The sequence below is a fragment of the Bubalus kerabau genome, chromosome 5, assembly GCF_029407905.1.
Source record: "Bubalus kerabau isolate K-KA32 ecotype Philippines breed swamp buffalo chromosome 5, PCC_UOA_SB_1v2, whole genome shotgun sequence".
Classification (NCBI taxonomy): Eukaryota; Metazoa; Chordata; class Mammalia; order Artiodactyla; family Bovidae; genus Bubalus; species Bubalus kerabau.
In genome coordinates this window covers 3,809,593-3,830,904 of record NC_073628.1, presented here as the reverse complement: position 1 = coordinate 3,830,904, position 21,312 = coordinate 3,809,593, and the positions used below count along the sequence as shown (strand labels likewise).

Genomic DNA, 21,312 nt, shown 5'->3' with positions numbered 1-21,312 from the left:
TGAAAGGACAGCCCAGGACAGTTCAGGCAGGCAAGATTTGCTAAGCAAGCAGCAAGTAGTACACGCTCAAGACATGAGAGCAGACCAACCCCCATGGGAGTGGTTCCACTCTGGCTAGGTCTCCCTTTTTATGTCCTTTGTTCCCGCCCCTAAGCGTTCCCGAGCCCTGATTGGTTCTGTCCCAGGCTAAATAGGGCTTGTAGACCAATCAGGGAAGGGAATATAAATAAGGCATGTGTTCAAGGCCAATCAGGCAAAGGGGTGTGCTGGGCATGCCTTCCCCTGGAGATTCTCGCTGTAGCCTGCGGTGCCCCTTTTTGTGGGCTTTCCCATTCTTTGTGCTCTGCACGGTTCTTCTAATCACAGCTTCCTCTAACCACCATCTTGGACTCCTTTTTTCTATTCTAACTGCCTAACAAAAGGAATTGGGAGCACTGATGTCCTCCCCAACAAAGGACCAGGTGGGCTTTCTCTTCTGAAAGGGGCTGGAAGGAGCCAGGAGTGACTTCTCCAGGAAGAGGAGGGGTCTGGGGCTGAGGTCAGAGGTCAGCCTCTCTGCCAAATAGGGAGGAAGTTCAGTTCAGTTCAATGGCTCAGTCGTGTCTGACTCTTTGCGACCTATGAATTGCAGCATGCCAGGCCTCCCTGTCCATCACCAACTCCTGGAGTTCACTCAAACTCATGTCCATCGAGTCGGTGATGCCATCCAGCCATCTCATCCTCTGTCGTCCCCTTCTCCTCCTGCCCCCAACCCCTCCCAGCATCAGAGTCTTTTCCAATGAGTCAACTCTTCGCATGAGGTGGCCAAAGTACTGGAGTTTCAGCTTCAGCATCATTCCTTCCAAAGAAATCCCAGGGCTGATGTCCTTCAGAATGGACTGGTTGGATCTCCTTGCAGTCCAAGCAGGAGGGAAAAGTGAATGGTTATAAACACCTCAAGGAACTTGCCCTGAGAATAGAATTGTGGAATAAGACATCAATTAATTAAAAATTCCTCCTCCAACGGGTTCTCCTGCCACGTAAGGGTGGGTGGAAGGAGTTGTTGTTGTTGTTCTGTTCAGTCGTGTCTGACTCTTTGGGAAACCAAGGGCTGAAACATGCCAGGCTTCCCTGTCCTTCACTAACTCCAAGAGTTTGCTCAAACTCATGTCCATTGAGTCAATGATGCCATCCAACCATCTCATCCTCTTTTGCCCCCTTCTCCTCCTGCCCTCAGTCTTTTCCAGCATCAGAGTCTTTTCCAAGCAGTCAGCTCTTCACATCAGGTGGCCAAAGTATTGGAGCTTCACCAGGGCAGGGGGCAAAAAAGAAGACATTTGGTTTTCCATAAAGCCTGATTTCAGATGTAATAATTCTCACACTCCAAGCAGAGAAACTGGCTCTCAGGCACCGCTTTGGGAAGTGATGGTGTTGTAGGCCGGGGTGCAGGCACCACAGAAGGGGCGGGCCTGGGCCCTCTGAGATCTGCAGGACTGCAGATCCTGGAGGATCTGGGTTGCGGTGGGGATGAACTTCTGGGTGGACCGTGTAAGTGTGAGGACGTGACCTCCGTGGCCTCGGCCTGAAGTGGCTTGAAGTGAGGCATCAGTTTTCAGCCAGAGGTTGAGGTCAGGCCACAGTGGTGAGAGCCCCAGATCCTAGCCACTAGACCAGTGGTCAGCGACAAGGCCCTGGCCCTTCGGCTTTGCAGAAAAGAATTCCCACAAAGATGAAAAGTAGAGAAACAAGTGTTTATCAGAAGGAAAAAGAGTACTGTACATATGTAGACACACAGGGCAACTCACGGGAGAGTTGTGCCCTTGTGGTGGTTTGAATCACTTTTATGGGGCATCGCTTCTGGGTTTCCTTTGGGGCATCCCTGGTGGCTCAGATGGTAAAGTGTCTGCCTGCAATGCGGGAGGCACAGGTTCAATCCTGGGTTGGAAAGATCCCCTGGAGAAGGAAATGGTAATCCACTCCAGTACTCTTACCTGGAAAATCCCATGGACGGAGGAGCCTGGTGGGCTACAGTCCATGGGGTCATTAAGCGTCGGACACGCGACTTCACTTCACTTCCTTTGGCCAATCATCTTGCTTTGCCGGGTTCTGAGTCCGTATTTGGTTTACCTCAGGAACCTCCCACGTGTGCGTGAGCCTCTCTCAGCCGAAATGGATTCTGGTGAAGTGGCCTATGGCTAGTTGACATCACTTACTGTAGGGTGGTGTCCCCTCTCTGACCTCCAAGGAACTTTCTAGTTGGGAAGGGCTTCTTGACTTTGAGAATGAGAAATTCGTGGTCTCTTATCTTTTATCAGGGCAGGGCCCAGCCTCCTCTTTCGGTTGTCATACAATTGATATTTTGGAGTTTCTGTCCACAGGGAATGAACGTCAGCTGCTTTCCGGGGTGGGTGGCCCATCTACCTCCTGCCTCAGAGGGAGGTTACACACTGTGGGCCCATTTTTAATCCTTTAGGATGAGTTGGTCTCTGTGTGACCGTGTGTGTGTGTGCTCGTGCGTGCGTGCATGCGTGCGTGCGCAGAGGTTGAAGGGGCCAAGTGAATTCCTCGTGGGTTACACAGACATTCCTCTCTCTCACTCTCTCCCTTCCTCCAAATATTTTACATCTTAATAGAAAATGCTTCGGGGCCCACACTCACTGAACGACTGGCTCAGTTCTGTTCCTTTGCCTTCGGTCCTCGTGGCTTACTTTCTGGTGTCATTTTCAGGCACGGAAATCTGAAGTCACTGAATGAATCACAACAAAATAGCCCGGAGCTGACATTCTAGCCAAGAGAAGGGGTGGGGCAGGCAAGAAAGGAGACAATGAAGGGAATTATGCAGTGGGTGGGGGGTGGGGTGAAATCTGCAGAGAGAAACAGAAATGGATGGACGGGGTAGGCAACCAGAGGATGAGTGCAGGGATGGGCAAGTGGGTGAGTGGACGGATGAACGAATGAATGAGCGCATCTGTGAATGAGCAAGTGAGTGAATGAGTGAGTGATCTGAATGAATGAGTGCGCGAATGATGAATGAGTGAACGAGTGAACAGATGAATCAATGAGTGAGTGAATGAAGAAGTGGGTAAGTCATGGGTGAGTGAATGAAAGACCCCTCCCCCCTTCAGCCCAGGCAGTGCTATCAGAAGAGCCAGGGGCCAGGAGCCCAAGGGTCGAGGAGTCCTCTGGGCAGCAAGAGAAGACATCCCACCCCATGCTCTGGGCCAGCATCTCAGACAACATCTGCTCCCATGCTCAGGTAGTGGGCACAGACAGCTCACACGTGGCTGAACTGGTGCTTAACTTGAGGGCCACGGAGGATGCCCTCCGGTGGGTCAGATGATGCCTTTCAGGTCTGGAAATAGAGAGTTCTCTTTCCTCCTCCACTAAAAAGCCTGTGTGGCCAGCCATGTAATCAGATAGGTTTGTAATTAAAGACTAACTGTCAAAATATTTTAGGAATGTGTCTCCAATTGGCCCTTAACAAAGGTGGTTTTCTAAAGTGGCCATTTTTCCTCAAACAATCAAAAGGGTCTGATATAACCCCACAGGCTGTATGGTATGTCAAAGTTTTCATAATAGTCTCCCTTTTCCTGGTGATAAAACTAATTTGTGTTCATTGCAGAAATCTTAGAAAACACAGAAAACATAAAGCAGAAATAACAGCCATCCAACACAGTTGTCCTGCATAATAAGAAAAGGCTTCGTAGCTGGGCTGTTCAAGCCCTTGAAACAGGGCTTGTCTGAACTGGGATATGCTGCGCACGCATGAAACACACATTAGATTTCGAATTCTTATGGGACAAAAAGAATGTCAACTAGCTCTTCAAAAGTTTTTATACAGATCACATGTTGAAAAGATAACATTTTATGGAACAAACTACATACGGTATTTTATCAGTTTCCCCTGATGATTTTTATTCTTGTAATACAGCAGGGGATGAGATGGTTAGAGAGCATCACCGACTCAATGGACATGAATTTGAGCAAACTCTGGGAGATAGTTAAGGACAGGGAAGCCTGACGTGCTGCAGTCCATGCAGTTGCAAAGGGTCGGACATGACTTAGCAACTGAAATATTGCGTAGCTATTTCAGTATTGCAAATTGCCAGTGGTTCACATCACGTTCCTACTGGACCGTGCTGTTGCATAAGGCTCTAAAATCTACTCCTTTAGTGCGCCAGAAAGTTACACCAGGAGGATGAGTTCCAGGGTGCCAAACCCAGAGGAAGTTCAAAGTTCTGATCACCAGCACTGGGACAGGAAGAGCTGGTGCCCCTGTTCATATGCTCTTTCACACCTCCCCAAAACATCCGGTCTTTGCTTTGGGCTAGGTGTCCAACCAGGCAAGCCCCAGAACACTGGACGCAGTGAGCTTGTACCCAAGTGAAGCTTGCAGCCCAGCAGCTCGGCTGCAGGATGGAGGCTCTGGACCTAGCAGAGGATGGACCTAGCGGAGGTCGTGACACAAAACAGAAGCTCTGCACTGAACCACTCACAAGCGAAGGCACAACGACAGGAACAGCGAGCTTTCCTGGGAAAGGTCATGGCCCCACAAAAACCCAGATCTTTTATTCTGACTCTGGAATCTCACAGGAAAGCTCCAGGATCTTCCCATAACGACAGCTAAGCCTGGTCTTCCGTCCAAGGATTTCTGGTTTTGCTTGATCTTTGGGGAAGCCATGTGAGGTCACACAGGGTAGTCCAAGAGGATCCGCCCTAGAAGGAGACTCAGGTAGACAACCTAGGCTGTGACATAAGGGTCTTTAGGGAAATAGAGGGTTGTGTGTGGCCACTGAACGCAGGAGGCAATAATGCGTGTGTGATGCACTTCGACACGTGCACGCGTGCGTGTGGAAGAGGCAGGCGGCTGGGCTGTGTGGGTGAGAGCAACTCTCTGGGTTCACACACTCCAAGGGCACTGGCTGAGCAACATCCCAGCTCTGCAGACTGGGGATTCACGCCATCTTCTGCCCGGAGCACCTCGTTCTCATCTCTCAGGGGCTCCACAATCCTGAAAGCTCACCTAGTGTGGTGTGAGCCCAGATGAGAGCGACCTGTGTGTGGCACTTGGAAATCTTTTATTCTCTTGGGGAACATTGATGAAAGGAAATGGCTGCTACTCAGAGCAGGACAGGCTGAAGCTATTTCATTCTTTCAAGCCCCAAGAAGGAGCATTAGGCCTTTGGATGGGGCTTTCATTTTAAGAAGCAGGCAATCAGCATACTGTGAGCAAAGTCTCCACACTCTGCTGGGCAGGGTGGTCCCGGGCTGGCCCAGTCGTATCCTGCCTTCTATCCCTGGTGGGTGGGATTTCTGATGCTCAAGCTTCATCATCATGGCGATTTGGGTCATGATACCTGTAGGATCACTAGTGTGAAGGAACTGTTGGAAACTCGGTCTGGACTTCTCCCCAAATCTCCAAAGAAAGGACCCCAGGCGGGGTCAGGGCTGGGGAGGGGATACATCTGTGTGAATGCGCTTGCAGCTGGTTGTAATCACGGTAAGAATGTGAGTTGATGTTTGCAGAGAGCTTAGCACGCTTCTGGCTTGTAGTAAGTGCTGCCCCACTGCTTGTTAAATAAATAAACAAACAGGAAAATCTATATTGTGCCAAAGACAGGGGGGGTGGTGAAGAGTGCAGAAATAAAGCAGAAGGCATGAGGAGGGTGGAGCAGAAATGGGCTTGAGTGCCTGGAAGGAGGCAGCAGAACAGAGATGAGCAATGCCAGTCAAGCCAGAAGGGCTTCCAGGAGGAGATGAGGGGCTGGGTTCTAACTTACCCTGGGCGTGTTTTTAGAGTTCCTAGGAATTCTCAAAAGGCAGGCCTTGGATTAACGTCTGAAAACCCGCTGATGGAAACAACATCCATGGATTCCGTTGTCGGGGGAAATCCCCCAGACAGAACTTCATGCTTTGGCCGCGGTCCAGAGCCCTGAGCTGGCAGACTCCATGCCCGCAGAGTGTCCCCGTCCAGCTGCAGCTCGCCAGCTTCTGCTCAGGGTTCTGACATCATTCGAGGGAAGGAAATGACAGGGGTCCAGTCTCCCGCCCACCATATCTCAGTTATAAATGCTCCAGGCATGTCTCCCCTGGGGATAATTACATCCCAGTCAGTTTTAGCAGGTTAGGTCATATACCTGTAGGGCATTCATTTCTTTCTGCAGGGATTGCCCACCGGATATTCCAAGGCGAGCGGGGCGAGGGGCCCAGCTAGCGGAGGATGGGGGGGGCCTGTGCTCACAATAGCCCTGAGTCATGAGCTTCTCACTCCTTCCATGCTCCTCTCCCCACCCGGGAAGCCCATGACTCAACAGCATTTATTTAGCACCACCGAGCACAGAGATCCATCCTGGGAAGATGGCTCCCCAAGCAGGCGTGGCAGACTGGCGTGCCCTGCATTCTGCCAGCCCCTCCACCAAATGAGAGCAGCTCTGGGGGGCGGGGAGGCATCTGTGTATTTTATTAAAAACAACCCCAAACTCCCACCTCGTGAGACTCTAATAAAAAGCCAAGGACCTCGCTAGGCTTCCGTCCTCATCAGAGAAACAGAGGTGGGAAGATCAACCTCCTGGGTCTCCCTTTGATGCCTGGGAGCAGGGTTCTCAACAGGGAGTGGTTTTGCCCCCAGGGGACACCTGACAATGTCTGGAGATGTGTTTGGTTGTCACACTGGGGAGGGAGGGGTAGGAGGGAGTCAGGGAGGCTGCTGAGCATCCTACAGGGCACAGGACCGCCCCCAGGCAAATTACAGTCCAGCTCCAGCTGTGCTTAGAGCCAAGTGGAGAAACCCCATCCCCACCCACTCCATCCTGGCAGAGCACCGTATCAGAGAGACCCTGGCGGGAGTGACCCCTGCCTTGGGCTCACCATGCCCTCTTCTGCTTGCTCTGCAAAGCTTGATTTGCTCGCCCGGCAAGGCTCAGACATGTGCACTAGGCAGGCAGACGGCAAGATGTTCTTGATCACACCCGACATGCAGGAGATGAAACTGATGTTCCAAAGCGGAAAGGAGCCCCTCTAGAGCTTCTTACAGAGGAGACACTCAGCCAGCCATGTGCTAAGTCTCCTCTCCTGAGTCCCTTGTCACTTTGTGCCTGCACTCCTGGGGACTATTAAAAATGTCAGCAAAGCCGAAAGTGCCCAATGGTGGGTGACATCACAGGGACAGGAAAGGGCAGCACGGTGGCAGAACACAGCGAGCCGGGAGGTCCAGATCTTCCCATAATAAAAGTTAATGAGGCTGAGTTTCAGTAACTCGTGAATGAGAATTAACCCTGCTGGTGAAACCAGTCCCCGTGGATTTTTAACCGTGAGAATCACTGAGTCAAAAAGAAGAAAACGCAAAGTTGATGCAACAGTTTATCTAGAAAATCTGTTTATAAGCAAATAGCGACTCAGAGGAGAGACAGAATCCCAATGTGACAGCCCGTGAGACAGCGGAAGGCAGCGAACCCAGAAGGAGAAACCATCACCAGAACACAAGGCAGCCTTTAAAGTCCTTCAGGGCTTCCCAGGGGGGCACTAGTGGTAAAGACCTGCCTGCCAGTGCAGGAGATATAAGAGATGTAGGTTCGATCCCTGAGTCGGGAAGATCCCCTGGAGGAGGGCATGGCAACCCACTGCAGTATTCTTGCCTGGAGAATCCCATGGACAGAGGGGCCTGGCGGGATACAGTCCATGTTGTTGCAAAGAGTCTGGAGCGACTTAGCATGCACGCGTGCGAAGTCCTTCTACTTTGGAGGTATCTCTCTAGAAGAATCCCATCCCCCCTTCCTGATTTGAGGGGAATGTTGTTTTCACTTCTTCTTGGTCCCTGGGATCCCCAGATCCAAGAACCACAACCCCACCCCCGCCCCTGGTCCAGGCCATAAGCAGCCCGGAGTCAGAGTTGGTCCTGGCTGACACATCCTGTACCTGCTCTGGGCACTTCGGCTCCTTTTGATGCAGCACCTCTACACCATCCTCCTGGGAAGACTAGGAGAGGGGGCAGGAGGAAACGGATGAGGGAGGGGAGCAGAACAGGGACATCTACTGATGTGCAGCGGAGAAAGGGACGCTCTAAAGGCAAGCAGATAGCTTGGACACGCGAAGGCATGAACCACAGAAACAAGAGGAGAAACACAGCCTTTGAGGTGATGCCGCAGGGAGCGCTGTCCTGGGAGGACACAGGGAGCTGCCCAGCCTAAGACACGGTCCCTGCCCTGCAGCCCCCAGGTCTCAGGCATAAGCCCCAGAGCCCGTCCCGGGTCAGTGGTCAAGCATCACCTCCCAAACGTTTGGAAATGTCAATGTCCCCAGAGTTGAGGAATTACCTTTTCACTCTTTCTTCACAAACTATATCTCATAGACTTCAGCAAGACTCTTTGCCACTTGAAAATAAATTTAGGAAGGTGGTACATTAGGGTTACACAGTCTTGGTGGTTTACCAACAAGGATGAATGAAGTTACATAACCCTCTGTGTGTGTGTGTGTGTGTGATGAGTCTTCCCAATCTCAAAAACTTGAACTTTAAGGGGCAAGATCTCCCAGGTGTGGCAGAGACCATGGAAAACTGTTTCTGATGGGACTTTGGGCAGCCTAGCACACTTTTCCAAACCAACTCTAGCTGTCCAAGGTGTAGTAGGCAACGAGTCCTTTAGGGCCACTCAGCTCCTGTTGGCAAGGCCAGCCCAAGGATGGAGTAACCTTCTTGCTTTTCTCCAAGTTCAAGAAATTGACAGACTTGAGCCTGAATGGGGGAGGGGAGAAGGTCATGGCAATGACAAGATGACAGGAGTAGTGATCTTGACCATGGCCGCCACTGCCCAGCGCCCCCCCAGCCCAGGACTGAGCTCACACACGCTAGACGTTCACGGGAGAAGACGGAGGCTCCGTGAGGTTAAAGGAGACTGGCCCAAGGTCACAGGGCTGGACAGTGCCAGAGCGGAAACAGACCCCACCCCGTCTCCCCCACCCCATCCTGTCCGATCCCAGAATCCATTCCTGAAGCCAAAACAGGCTGCTGCCACCAGGACCTTAGAAGGCAGCTTGCCATCATTTCTGTAGACCCCGAATGCTCCTCAGTGGTCATGCAATTATTGAGCATCAGCTGTATGGAAAATGAAACCAGTGAAAGTGCTGGTCGCTCAGCGGTTCCGACTCTGACTCATGGACTGTGTCACAGCGGCGACTGCAGAAACCCACTAAGACCAAGTGGAGTAGAGAAGGTGCTGTCGTCGAGGTACAGACACGCTCTTGGGCCTGAGTGAGGGGCCGTCCAGGGTGGCTTTCTGGAGGAAGTGGCATTCAGTACATACCTAGAGGAACAAACGGGAGATGGAGAGGCAGGAAAAAAAGGAGACACCATCCCCACTAGGCAGGGCTGCTAGTGTGAACCCCAAAGGCTAAACCGGAGCATGGCTGCCTCTGGAGACCTTCATCCCCCTCCTGCAGGGACGGAGGACTAAAAATGACCCAGGAACACCTACCAGGGGCCGGCCCCTGCTAGCCCAGGGAGGAGAGAGATCAAAGCCACCTTCCCCATCCCTCAGGGAGGTAGTAGAGATCACACAAGGAGTGCAGGCAGCTCTGCAGGCACCCACCCACCTTCCTTGGCCTCTGAAACCCCCAGCCGCCTCTGCAACAGGAGGACCGGGCTGTGGGTTCAATAAGATGAACTGTGTTCCAGACTCTGCTCATGCTTGGGCACAAAAGTACTAAATATTCGGTAAGTGGGGGCTCCGGGGAGGAGCTGGACAGGGCGGGCATGCAGCAAGCAGGGGAGGCTCCCTGGAGGAGGTGAGAGCTGAGTGGCCACCAGGAGTCAGCCAGGGGTGGAGCGGGAAGAGGCAGGGAGAGCATTAGTGACTCCAACCTCAGAAGTGTCTCTCTCAGCTGCAAGGTGACCCGCAGCAGGACTACCACAATCCGAGCCTTTTCTTGAAGGTGGGGGCTAGTGGACGTTCCCTCCCTGCTGTGACACCCTGGCCTCCCTCAAAAGCAGCTCGAGGGGCACTTTCCTCGGATAAAAATAAAACTTGGTGGGGCTCCGCAGGAATGGAATACATTCTTCCTGTGTTTAAATTTCTACGGAAAATCTGACCCGCGTGGACGCCGCCCCGGCATAAGCGAGCGCACAGCGCTGGTATCTTTCTTGAAGGCGAAGGAAGCCGGCGGGGCGTTCAGACCCGAGCGGGCACGGGACCCGCAGGGTGGGCTCTCCTGCACCGCGGCGCGCGGGGCCGGGGCCGGGCGACGCGGGCGGCGGGCGGCGGGCGGAGCGGGAGGCCCGGCCCCCTGCGAGCCAGCGCGCCCGAACGCCGCCTGTCCGCTTGCAGAGGCCGCCGGGGCCGTGGATGGGGAGGGCGCGCCGCCCGGCGGTCCCGACGCACAGGCGGCCGTGATGAGGGTCAACGAGAAGTACTCGACGCTCCCGGCCGAGGACCGCAGCGTCCACATCATCAACATCTGCGCCATCGAGGACATCGGCTACCTGCCGTCCGAGGGCACGGTGAGTGCGGGCGGCCGCCAGCCGCGAGCGCCAGGGAGGGCCGCGCACCTGCGCCGTGCCCGGGGAGGGCGGGACGGGAGGCGCCGGGTTCGCGGGGCTCTAGGCACTTGGGGGGCGCCCAGCGGCGCACGTGGGCCCCGCCGCAGGCACGCGCCCACCCACCTCGGCCCCGAGTCCCCGCCCGCAGCCGCTTCGCCCCCAGCTCGAGAGCGAGCCCGCGGCTAGGGCCCCGGGTGGGACGCTCCCTTCCCGTTGGTGCCGATTTGGGGCAACGGGTGGGGGTGGGGAAGCCGCCTCGCCCGGGCAGGGTGGCAGCCTCAAGGCCCCACCGCGCCGTCAGCCTCGGGCCACAGCCGCGCGCCTCCGTGCTGGGTGCCCGGCCTGGGAGCTCCCCACACCCCGGGCAGCAGGCGCCGGGGCCGCTCGGTCTTTCCGCGCTGGCCCGGGTCCCCAATCCCGCGTTTGCGCCTGGCCTGGATGGTAGCCAGGCCTGTGGGCCAGCATCTACCCGACCAGGTGACCACGAGACCCTAGCGGGGTCTCCTCTGATCCCAGGTCAGAATTCGCCCCTGAGGGTTTTGGCTTAAAGTTGGAACAAAGTTTGCCAGAAGAGGAAAGGGCTGAGACCAGTGCCTCAGCCAGGGAGCCCTGCTGACTCTGCTGGCTCTGGGGCCAGAAAATAGACTCCCCTGTCTCCCCCATTCCCCCAAGCACCGCCCGGGCCCCTCCCCGGGAGATGCGGAAGCCCCAGCTGCCCTGTTCTGCTCTGACCAAGTCCGGGGTTATTCCTGCCTGCCTCTCTAGCCTCTGCCGGAGTCCGGTGGGAGCATCCAGGGAGGTGCCGGTGGCGTGTGTTCCAGGAAAGGCAGAGACCCCCAGCCTCAGATCACAACCGGGGTCCCATGTGCTTTGGGGTGTCTTTTACAGCTGGGCCTGCTCCAAAATGCTGGGAGTGTTAGGGACCGCTGTTGGTGGTGGCCTTGGAAGCTTAGGGGTTATCGCTTCAGCCCACACTGTGTATGTCTGCTGTGTGCCGGGCCCTGTGGGATCCTGGGCACCCCCAGAGGGGACGAGCAGGGGACCCCGCCCAGCTGGGGCTCAAGGAGCAGTAGTGGAGGTTACCCAGGACAGCGACAAGGGATGCTTCCAGGACGATGGGCCAGTCGCCATGTGTTAACTCATTTCACTCTCTCGGTAGCCATGGAGGGTAGGTGTTGTTCCTGCAGATGAAAAAGCAGGGGCCAGAGGAGGGCAGATGACTGTCTTGTGTCACCAACCAGCTGGGAGGTGAGCTCGGAAGAGCCAAGACACGGAGGCGGGTTTCCAGGGACAGCCTGCTGGAGGGACGAACATTCTGGAGGAGAGGGGGCCGGTTATATCCATAATTGGGTGGGGTGGGGCCTTCAGTACAAAGAAATGGCGTATATGAAGACTCCCAGGTGGGAAGGAGGGGTGCACGGGTTAGGAGGCACAAGATAGGGGTGGCAGCCAAGATAATGAAGAGAAACAGACATTCCAGAGGTTGACCAGATTCAACTTGAGAGAGACAGGTTGTGAAACGAAAAACGGAGCTCTTAACAGATGGCTCCTGGGCTCTGGAGCTTTACTTCAGGGACCCATGGCCCACCCCTGTCTAGAACTCCCCTCTCTACTCCCCCCAAACCACAAAGTCTGCAGAGAGGCCACTCGGCCCTTCCTTCAAGGTCTCCACCGTCCAGAAACAAGTAGATGAGCCCAGAGGAGACTGGTGAGTTTTCCTTTGCATACAGCTCTTACTATGGGGAGGTTCCAGGTATGATGGGCTTGCAGGGCTGTGAATCAGGGGCACATGGCCACAGGAAGGCAGGCTGAGCAGTGTCCCACCGGAGAGAGAGGGCCTCAGGGAGGCTGGACACAGCAGCTCCAGGAGCCGGGGGCCTGTCCGTGCTGCTGGGCAGGCGCTGTGTCAGGGAGAGCCTCGCAGGGCATCCCCAAGACTGCTCATGCCAATGATTGTTGTTCATTCACTACCCTGAGTCAGCCAGCGAAGGCGGCTCCTTGCAGATGAAGCCCAGAGGGCGTGGACTGCTTTCAGAAAGTCCCCATCCGGTTCCCAGACTTGCATCCCATCCTGGGGGTGTCAACGTCATTTACATCGGCCATCAGAATAAACCCTGCCCCAGCCTCCTTGTCTGTGCCTCTCCTCATTCTCATTCCCAAGTTCAAGGGTAAAGGTCATTTCCTTGTTCCTGTAGAAAGAGGTGTAAGAGATAACTCAAAAGTTAGAGCCCAGATTAGTGGGTGCAACTCATTTCATGAAGTTTTCTTTGTGTTAATCTTTGAGTGTTTCTACTTTCTTCCTTCACACTATGGACTGTCAGTGGCCTTGAATCTGTGTCCCAACAAGTCCAGACACCCCGGAGACAGGCTGGCATCTGCCTACCTGGGAGATAAGAGCATGTCCTCTTTATCTGCTGTTGGAGACGATCTGTTTATGGATCACGGAATTAGCCCATAAGTTAATATGCAATGCGAGTGATTTAATTTAAATTTTTTTGGAGTAAAAGTGTTTCAGAGTGATGTCCAGATTGGAGTTGAAATTCAGAGAGACCCAAGATGGAAAGAAATTTTGCAGGTCACTGATTTCATTTTCCCCACTTTTGGAAAAAGTGAATATAGCAGGTTCTCTTAGAATGATCCTTGAGACATGCCCTGACTTGATCTATCGCACACGAATGAGTGAATTCAGTTCCTGGAGCTCCAACTCCAGGTAAGAAGCCAAATTAAAGAATGTACTGGGTTCTGGGTATAGAGAACAGGCTGTGGTTGTCAAGGGGGAGGGGAAGGGTGGAGTGGGAGACTGGGGTTAGCAGATGCAGGTTTATAACAGCAAGGTCCTACTGTAGGGCACAGGGAACAATGTCCATATCCTGTGACAAACCCTAATGGAAAATAATATTTTGCAAAAAGACTGTATATATGTATAACTGAATCACTTTGCTGTACAGCAGAAATTAACACAGTCTTGTAGATCAGCTATACTGCAATAAAAAAATAAATATAAAGAAAGAATACATGGGCCCCCAGTGCAGCAACCAAGGCGTGGACTCAGGGCTCCACTCTCTTCCTCTGTCCTTTTCTAAGAGTTTGGAGAGGCGGGTAGAGGAAGTCTGGAGAGGCAGGTAGACTGCCCTCTCCCTGTTCATGGTGCTTGGGTCAGGGCACACCTAATGTGAAGGGGAACTTTGGCCCCTGCCCTCTTCTCCTGTCACCTCAAGGAGCCATCTTTCTACCTTCCTTGGACTTCCCTGGTGACTCAGAGGGTAAAGAATCTGCCTGCAATGCAGGAGACCCAAGTTCAATCCCTGGGTCAGGAAGATTCCCTGGAGAAGGGAATGGCCTTCCACTCCAGTATTCTTGCCTGGAGAATCCCCATGGACAGAGGGGTCTGGCCAGCTACAGTCCTGGGGTCTCAAAGAGTTAGCCATGACCGAGCAACTAACACTTTCACTTTTCTTTCTGGAGCAGCTCAGGGGTTCATCTTCAAAATCCATTCAGTTCTCCCATCACACTCGGTCCTCACAAGCATCCCACGACCTCAGTCAAGGAGATGTTTTTGTCCCCATTTTGCAGATGGAAAAACTGAGTCTTAGAGCTCGGGAGTGGGGTGTGGTGTCTAAACTCTGGTCTGGCTGGGTCCCAGCTTCCATATGCTTGATCTGGTGGCCCCTACCAGTAGCAATGTGCAAAACCCATGCCTGTGTCATTCACTCACACACACATACATTCATTCCAGAACTGAGCGCTTAATGCTGAGCATTTAAAAAGACAGGGAGGAGGGGATGGGGCGTCCTGACTCCCATGGGGGGAGGTGGGGGAGGAGACTGGGGAGGATGGCGCAGGCAGGAGACCAGGATGAGCACTCCCGCCCTCGGGCGCCGCACACGGCCCCTGGGTCAGCTCAGGAGATCTGAGTTGCCCGTTTGGAAAATAAGGAGGAACCCCCGTAGAGACGCTGGGAGTCTTATGTGCCCAGGATGCTGGCAGCAGGCGGTGTGCCCTTCAGCCCTGCCTGGAGCCTGTGTGTCCACCTGGCTCTGACCGCCTCCCGCGTGCTCACCCTGCCTGCCGGCAGCAACTTCATTCCTGAGCACTGGCCAGTGTCTTCAACCTGCCCTGGGCGGCCTTCTGGCTTTTCTGCCCACCCCCTTTGCAAGGAGAAGGAACCCCTTCTCTGCCAGCTCTCTGTGACAGTGAATTTCTCTGCCCCTCTTGGGATATCCAGGGGAATGAGCGCCTGCCGTCGGCACCGGGATGAAGGGCTGGGAGATGGGACGGCCTCCGGGTGCCTGTCCCAAGAGTTAGAGGGAGGGTCCACCCAGACCCGGAGCTTTTAACTCAGCGAGTCCTCCCGCCTGCTGGTGAGGGAAGCTTCTGTTATCCACCCATTTTACAGAGCTGGAAACCGAAGCACAGAGCAGGAAGAGTGTCCCCCAGGGCTCATAGCTGGAGAGGGACCAAGCCTGGATGTACCTGAGGGCTCTCATTGCCCCCAACCCCCCTCCACCCTGACCTTACCCTTCCCTGTGGTTCTGGGAGCAGGGGGCTTGGCACCGTGGCTCAGCTGGGCGGCTGCACGGACACTCACAGCGTCCAGTGGAGCAGCCCATGAGGGGTCAGCAAGGGCAGCAAAGGCTGACCGCTTCACTCGCCAGAGCCCCCCCTTCCTCCAGATCCAGTAACTCTGATTCTAGTGGCCTTCGAGCAGGGACTGCATGAGAGGGTGCAGCTGTGCTGGGAAGGAGTGTCACCCCAGTCCCTGGTGCTTCTGGGTGGGGGTCCCTGGGTGCAGCCAGGACTCCAGGCTGGACTCAGCCCGCCTGCACTGTCTCCTCAGGCGCCCCTCACCAGGCCTCAGTTTCCCCGACAGATGGAGGTGAACAACTTTTTCCCGCCTGTCCGCCATGACCCACCAAAGATGCTGGGGTGATCCATGGTCTCTGTCCTTGGCTGGGGGAGGGGAAATGGACCTCCTTCCGCCCCCCAGCCCTCCAGCCCTCCTGGCATGGGCCGTGGACCCGGCTTCTTAGCCCCAGCCCAGCTCCGAGGACTCTGAATGGTGCAAAGTAAGGCCTCTTCCTGGAGTGATTTTATTTTCTTTTATTTCCGAGACCAGCTTGCTGGGGAACCTAAGACCCTCGACAACCATCTGACTCCTGCGGGAGTTTGAGAGCCGGGTGTGATTTCTATGGAAGCCATGCACTATGGTGCCCATGGGGGTGCCTGGACTTTGAGCCCTGCCCCCAGGCTCCATCTCCTAGGCCCCCTGGACAGGCAGAGGGGGAAACTGAGGCAGGACTGCGTGTGCAGCTCCCCCCACCCCTGATGCCACCTCTACCACCTCTGCCCTCGCTCTGGCCCCTGAGACCACCCGCTGAACCCAAATTCTCGACTCAGGGTCTGAGAGTCGATCTGGGAAAACCCCATCTAACACAGCAGGTGCCCGGCCCCTGACTGCACGGCTCATTAGTGGCAGAGCCAGGCTAGGTGAGGGCTGTAACAGGCCGGCGGTCACCTCGACACGCCGTCACCAGGCTCACTGGCCATCAGAGTCACGACGAGCAGATGCGGTCTGCTCCACTCCACCCGGGACCCTATGTGAGAGGAGCACCCCTGAGAGGTTGGCGCTGCAGATTCCACACCCTGTTTGAGCCACTGGTCCTCCCCAGGCAGCCCACCCCCCTTCTCCACAGAGCCGGGATGCCCTTGCATGAGAGCATCCGAGGTTGGCATCTGCACGTGCTGTGAGCAGGGACGGCTCCTCCTGAATGCCAGGCCCTGGAAGGCAGGGCCTTCTGCAGTGTGCTCAGGCATCTGGGCCCCTGCCATCAGAGGGCGGCAGTGGAGAGGGTGGGCGGGGTGGCCGGTGGCTGGGCCAGGCGCTCCCCTCTGCAGGCCCATTCCAGAGCCGCTGACGGCAGCGGTTGTCTCCTCCCCACAGCTGCTGAACTCCTTGTCCGTGGACCCAGACGCCGAGTGCAAGTACGGCCTGTACTTCCGCGACGGCAAGCGCAAGGTGGACTATGTCCTGGTGTACCATCACAAGAGGGCCTCGGGTGGCAGGACGCTGGCCAGGAGGGCCCAGCACGGCGACGCGGGCCCGGCCGCCCGCAGCGCCCGGCAGGACCAGCCCCTGCCTGGGAAGGCGGGTCCCCTGGGCGCGGGCGAGCCCGAGCCGCCACTGGACTACCACGAAGATGACAAGCGCTTCCGCCGGGAGGAGTACGAGGGCAACCTGGTGGAGGCCGGCCTGGAGCTGGAGCGGGACGAGGACGTAAGTGTCCCCGCTCCTGGACGGGCGGGGGCGGGCGGGACGGCGGCCGCCTTCAGCTGCTCGCAGCAAGGGGCAGTGCTGACACCCTCCTGGTTGAGTGGAGAGAGCCCAGACCCGCACACGCCCCCACCGCTGCCGCAGAGGAGGGGCTGGGCTTCTCCGCCCTAACCAGTGGGGTCATTTCTTGCTCGGGTCAGGTCCTCCCCTGGGACGCTGGGCAGAGGACAAAGCTCCCCCGGGAGCCTCCCCAGAGCTCGACTTCGGCTTCTCAGGGCCTCGGTTTCTCAACTTGTCGAGTGAGGAGGTTGGCCAGGCTGATCCCCCTGGGGCCCTGGTGCGCTGAACTTGGTGACCATCACACTGGTTTCCGGAGCTCCCCTCCTTGGCAAAGCCGGAGAGTCTTTCTCAGGGGACGTTTGCCGGGCAAAGCAGAAGGTCAGCTCACCTGGCCTGCAGAAAGTGCAGCAGTGTGCAGGGACGGCCTTGGTGACCCTGGGGACCATCCATTGGCCCCCTCAGCTTCTCGGCGGACTTGCTGGCGCTCCGCACCGTCTGCTTACCTCTCTGTGCATGAGGGGGTGGGGGCCCTCCTTCCGTGAACACTAGGGGGTCAGGCCCCAGCCTGAGGAACTGTCACTGTGCAGGTTAACCAAGAAGCAGACCAAGTCTTTACAGCATGTTCAGAGCAGAGAACGTAGTCAGCAGGCTGACTTAGGGAGCCGTGAGTCTATGGAGAATGTTCCAAATAGAAGGTGCTGTTAGTTTGCTATTTTATTGTGACTGTAACCTACCAGGCTCTTCTGTCCGTGGGATTTTCCAGGCAAGAATACTGGAGTGGGTTGCCATTTCCTTCTCCAGGGGATCTTCCCGACCCAGTGATCGAACCTGGGTCTCCCGCATTGCGGGCAGACGCTTTACTTTCTGAGCCACCAGGGAAGCCCCTCTTTCACTTTCACTTTCACCACCCAATCCTTAAACGGTGAACTCTTTGGGTCTGGTGACGAGAAGGTTTTCACGGTACTCAGACTAGAAAGCTAGTGACCGGGGAGCGGGTATGAACACTCTCATATGTTGATGCTACTTTCGAATGAAAGCAACCAAGCATGCTTAACGGCCCTCATTCCACCTTGACCCCGAGGTCGAGGCCTCTTGTGCTCAGCAGGGACCACCCCTCTGGTGGGGCTTTGGTTACCTGGAAGGTCTCAGTGAGTTCAGCTGTAGGGTTGGTTCCTACTGGAGCCGTGAGGATGTGAGGGACCTAAAACGTTCTGATGGTTAGGATGCAAAGGATGGATTCTGACCGGGTTGCCGAGAGCCTGTCTCTGATTCTGAAGGCAGCAGCCGCAGACAGGCATACGCTAGTCCTTCGGTGTTTTCTGTCCCGCTTTGGCTTAGACCTGAGCTGGGGCCGCTCGGGAAAGAGGACAGTCATTCACGCTGGCTTTTCCCAGTCCCACCCAGCCAGCCCCGGGACCTTTTGCTGGAACAATGTGGCTACTATAGAGGCTTGATTTCAGCGTGTCCTTTATAACTGGAGGAACCAGTGGCCTCCGTCAGAGGCAGGAGAGGCCAGAGGGAGGCTGGTGGTGGAGCCTGTCCCTGGAACTGTGATCTTGGGCGCGGTGTGATGGGTGCCTTGTCTGTTCACTGGGGATTCATTGTCTGTCTCTGCCACTCTTTCCTAACTACCACTTTAAAATCTCAAGTTTGAAAGAACCCCCTACCCCAGGGTCCAATAATTCACACCCTCCTTGCCAGATACCAGACCTTCTGCCTGTCCTTCTCAAGGCATAAAGCTTCAGACAATGGTACCGTTGCACTCATTTCACATACTAGCAAGGTAATGCTCAAAATCCTTCAAGCTGGGCTTCAGTGGTATATGAACTGAGAACTTCCAGATGTACAAGCTGGATTTAGAAAAGGCAGAGGAACCAGAAATCAAATGGCAACATCTCTTGGATCATAGAGAAAGCAAAGAAATCCTAGAAAAACATCTACTTCTGCTTCATTGACTACGCTAAAGCCTTTGACTGTGTGGATCACAACAAACTGTGGAAAATTCTTAAAGAGATAGGAACACTTTACCTGTCTCCTGAGAAATCTGCATGCAGGTCAAGAAGCAACAGTCAGAACTGGATATGAAACAACAGACTGGTTCAAAATGAAAAAAGGAGTTCGTCAAGGCTGCATATTGTCACCCTGCTTATTTAACTTATATGCAGAGTATGTCATGCCAAATGCCAGGCTAGATGAATCCCAAGCTAAAATCAAGATTTCCAGGAGAAATACCAATAACCTCAGATAGGCAGATGATACCTCTCTAATGGCAAAAAGTGAAGAGGAACTAAAGAGCCTCTTGATGAGGGTGAAAGAGGATAGTGAGAAAGCTAGCTTAAAACTCAGCAATCAGAAAACTAAGATCATAGCATCTGGTCCCATCATTTCATGGCAAATAAATGGTAGATGGGGAAAAAGTGGAAACAGTGACAGATTTTATTTCCAAAATCGCTGTGGATGGTGACTGCAGCCATGAAATTAAAAGACGCTTGCTCCTTGGAAGGAAAGCTATGACAAACCTAGACAACGCGTTAAAAAGCAGAGACATCACTTTGCCAACAAAGATCTGTACAGTCAAAGCTATGGTTTTTCCATTAATCATGTACGGATGTGAGAGATGAACCACAAAGAAGGCTGAGCACCAAAGAATTGATGCTTTCAGATTGTGGTACTGGAGAAGACTCTTAAGAGTCCCTTGGACAGTAAGGAGATCAAACCAGTCATTCCTAAAGGCAGTCAACCCTGAATACTCATTGGAAGGACTGATGCTGAAGCTGAAGCTCCAGTACTTTGGCCTCCTGATGCAAAGAGCCAACTCATTGGAAAAGACCCTGATGCTGGGAAAGACTGAGGACAGGAGGAGAAGGGGACGACAGAGGATGAGATGGTTGGATGGCATCACCAACTCAATAGACATGAGTTTGAGCAAGATCTGGGAGATGATAATGGACAGGGAAGCCTGGCGTGATGCAGTCCACGGGGTCACAAAGAATCAGACAAAATCTGATGGCTGAAGAACAACGACGACGAAGCTTCCCCATGTGTCAGAGATACAGGAGTATTTACATGGCTGTGGGCACGTTCAGGTGCTCGTTCATGTCCAGCTCTTTGTAGCCCTGTTGACTGTAGCCCCCAGGCTCCTCTATCCGTGGAATTTTTCAGGCAAGGATACTGAAATGGGTTGCCATTTCCTCCTCCAGGTGATCTTGCCGACCCAGGGATTGAATTCAGGTCTCCTTCATCTCTTACATTGGCTGGCAGGTTCTTTTCTGCTGAGCCACCTGGGAAACAAGCCATTACATCACTGGTTTATCCTAAAGTACTTAACTTAGAGCCTGGCACTCGGGAAATTCTCACTGGTGATATGAATAGTCAGTCATATATCATTATTGCTCATATGAAAATGGAATGGCCATGCTCACAAAGGAGAAAGAAGAACCTTTCCAAGTCCAATCAAATTCTTTGCCACACATATCTTTTTAAAAACTTGTTGACTTTGAAATAAACAGCAAACATACAAACATTGGTTATGGCCACCAGAAAAGAGCGAGTTGTTCCAATAAGTGGCAAGGATTCTTCCCCCAATTCCTTTATGCGTGTGTTGTTTCCCTAGCACCACCCAGCACTTCTCTGATACCAGCTGGGGGTCCTGCAACGTAACTCAGTGTGGACACTGCCTATCTGGGGGTAGTGCCAGACCCCACAGGTTAAAGGCCCAGCCCTACAAGACCCTCCCCCGACTCCAGCCATCATTTGCAAGCCCAGATGGTCACCTGCGCTCTGACCCATTGGCTACCCTTCAGAGGTTCTAACGACTTTGGGTTCTATTAATTTGTAGAGTGGCTCACAGAACTCAGAGAAACATGTTGCCTACTAGATCACAGCTTTATTGTAAAAGGTAATAAACTCAGGAACAGCAGATGGAAGGGGATGCACAGGACAGTGTGTGTGGGGGAGAGGCATGGAACTTCACACTCTCCGAGCCCCGCTTTCCCCAAATCTGCATGTATTCACCAAACCAGAAGCTGTCCAGACCCCATTTTGGGGGATTTTATGGAGGATTCATCACACAAGTACAATTGATTAAATCACTTGCTGTTGGTGATTGCTTCAACCAGAAGCCCTTCTCACTTTCCCAGACATGGTGGCAGGGAGGGACTGGAAGTTCCAGTCCTCTAACCATGTGGTTGGTTCCCCTGGCAAGCAGTCCCCCCACCCCCGCCTTTGGAAAGTCACCTCATTCACCTAACAAGAGACACCTTGACTGGTCTCCCCACTTAGGAAATTCCCAGAGTTTTAGGAGCTCTGTGCCAGGACCAGGGGACAAATACCAAAAATGTATTTCTTATTATTAATACAAATCACAAGGTCACGGTGACCCCAAGTCTCAGTGATAATTTGGTTCTATAGCCTTAAAAGGGTTTCAGCAGTTGATTGGACCTTTAAAAAAAAAAAAACAAAAAACTCTGGGCCA

The 21,312-nt window shown here is 54.1% G+C and overlaps 1 protein-coding gene across 1 annotated transcript in view; it reads left to right on the top strand.

Moving 5' to 3' along the window:
* Positions 1-21,312, top strand: part of ANO1 (anoctamin 1) — a 172,080-nt gene that overhangs the window by 65,648 nt on the left and 85,120 nt on the right. Inside the window, exons 2-3 of the mRNA XM_055580575.1 lie at positions 10,296-10,468; positions 16,449-16,781. Coding sequence (XP_055436550.1) covers positions 10,296-10,468; positions 16,449-16,781 — 506 coding nt within the window. The remainder of the gene's footprint in view (positions 1-10,295; positions 10,469-16,448; positions 16,782-21,312) is intronic.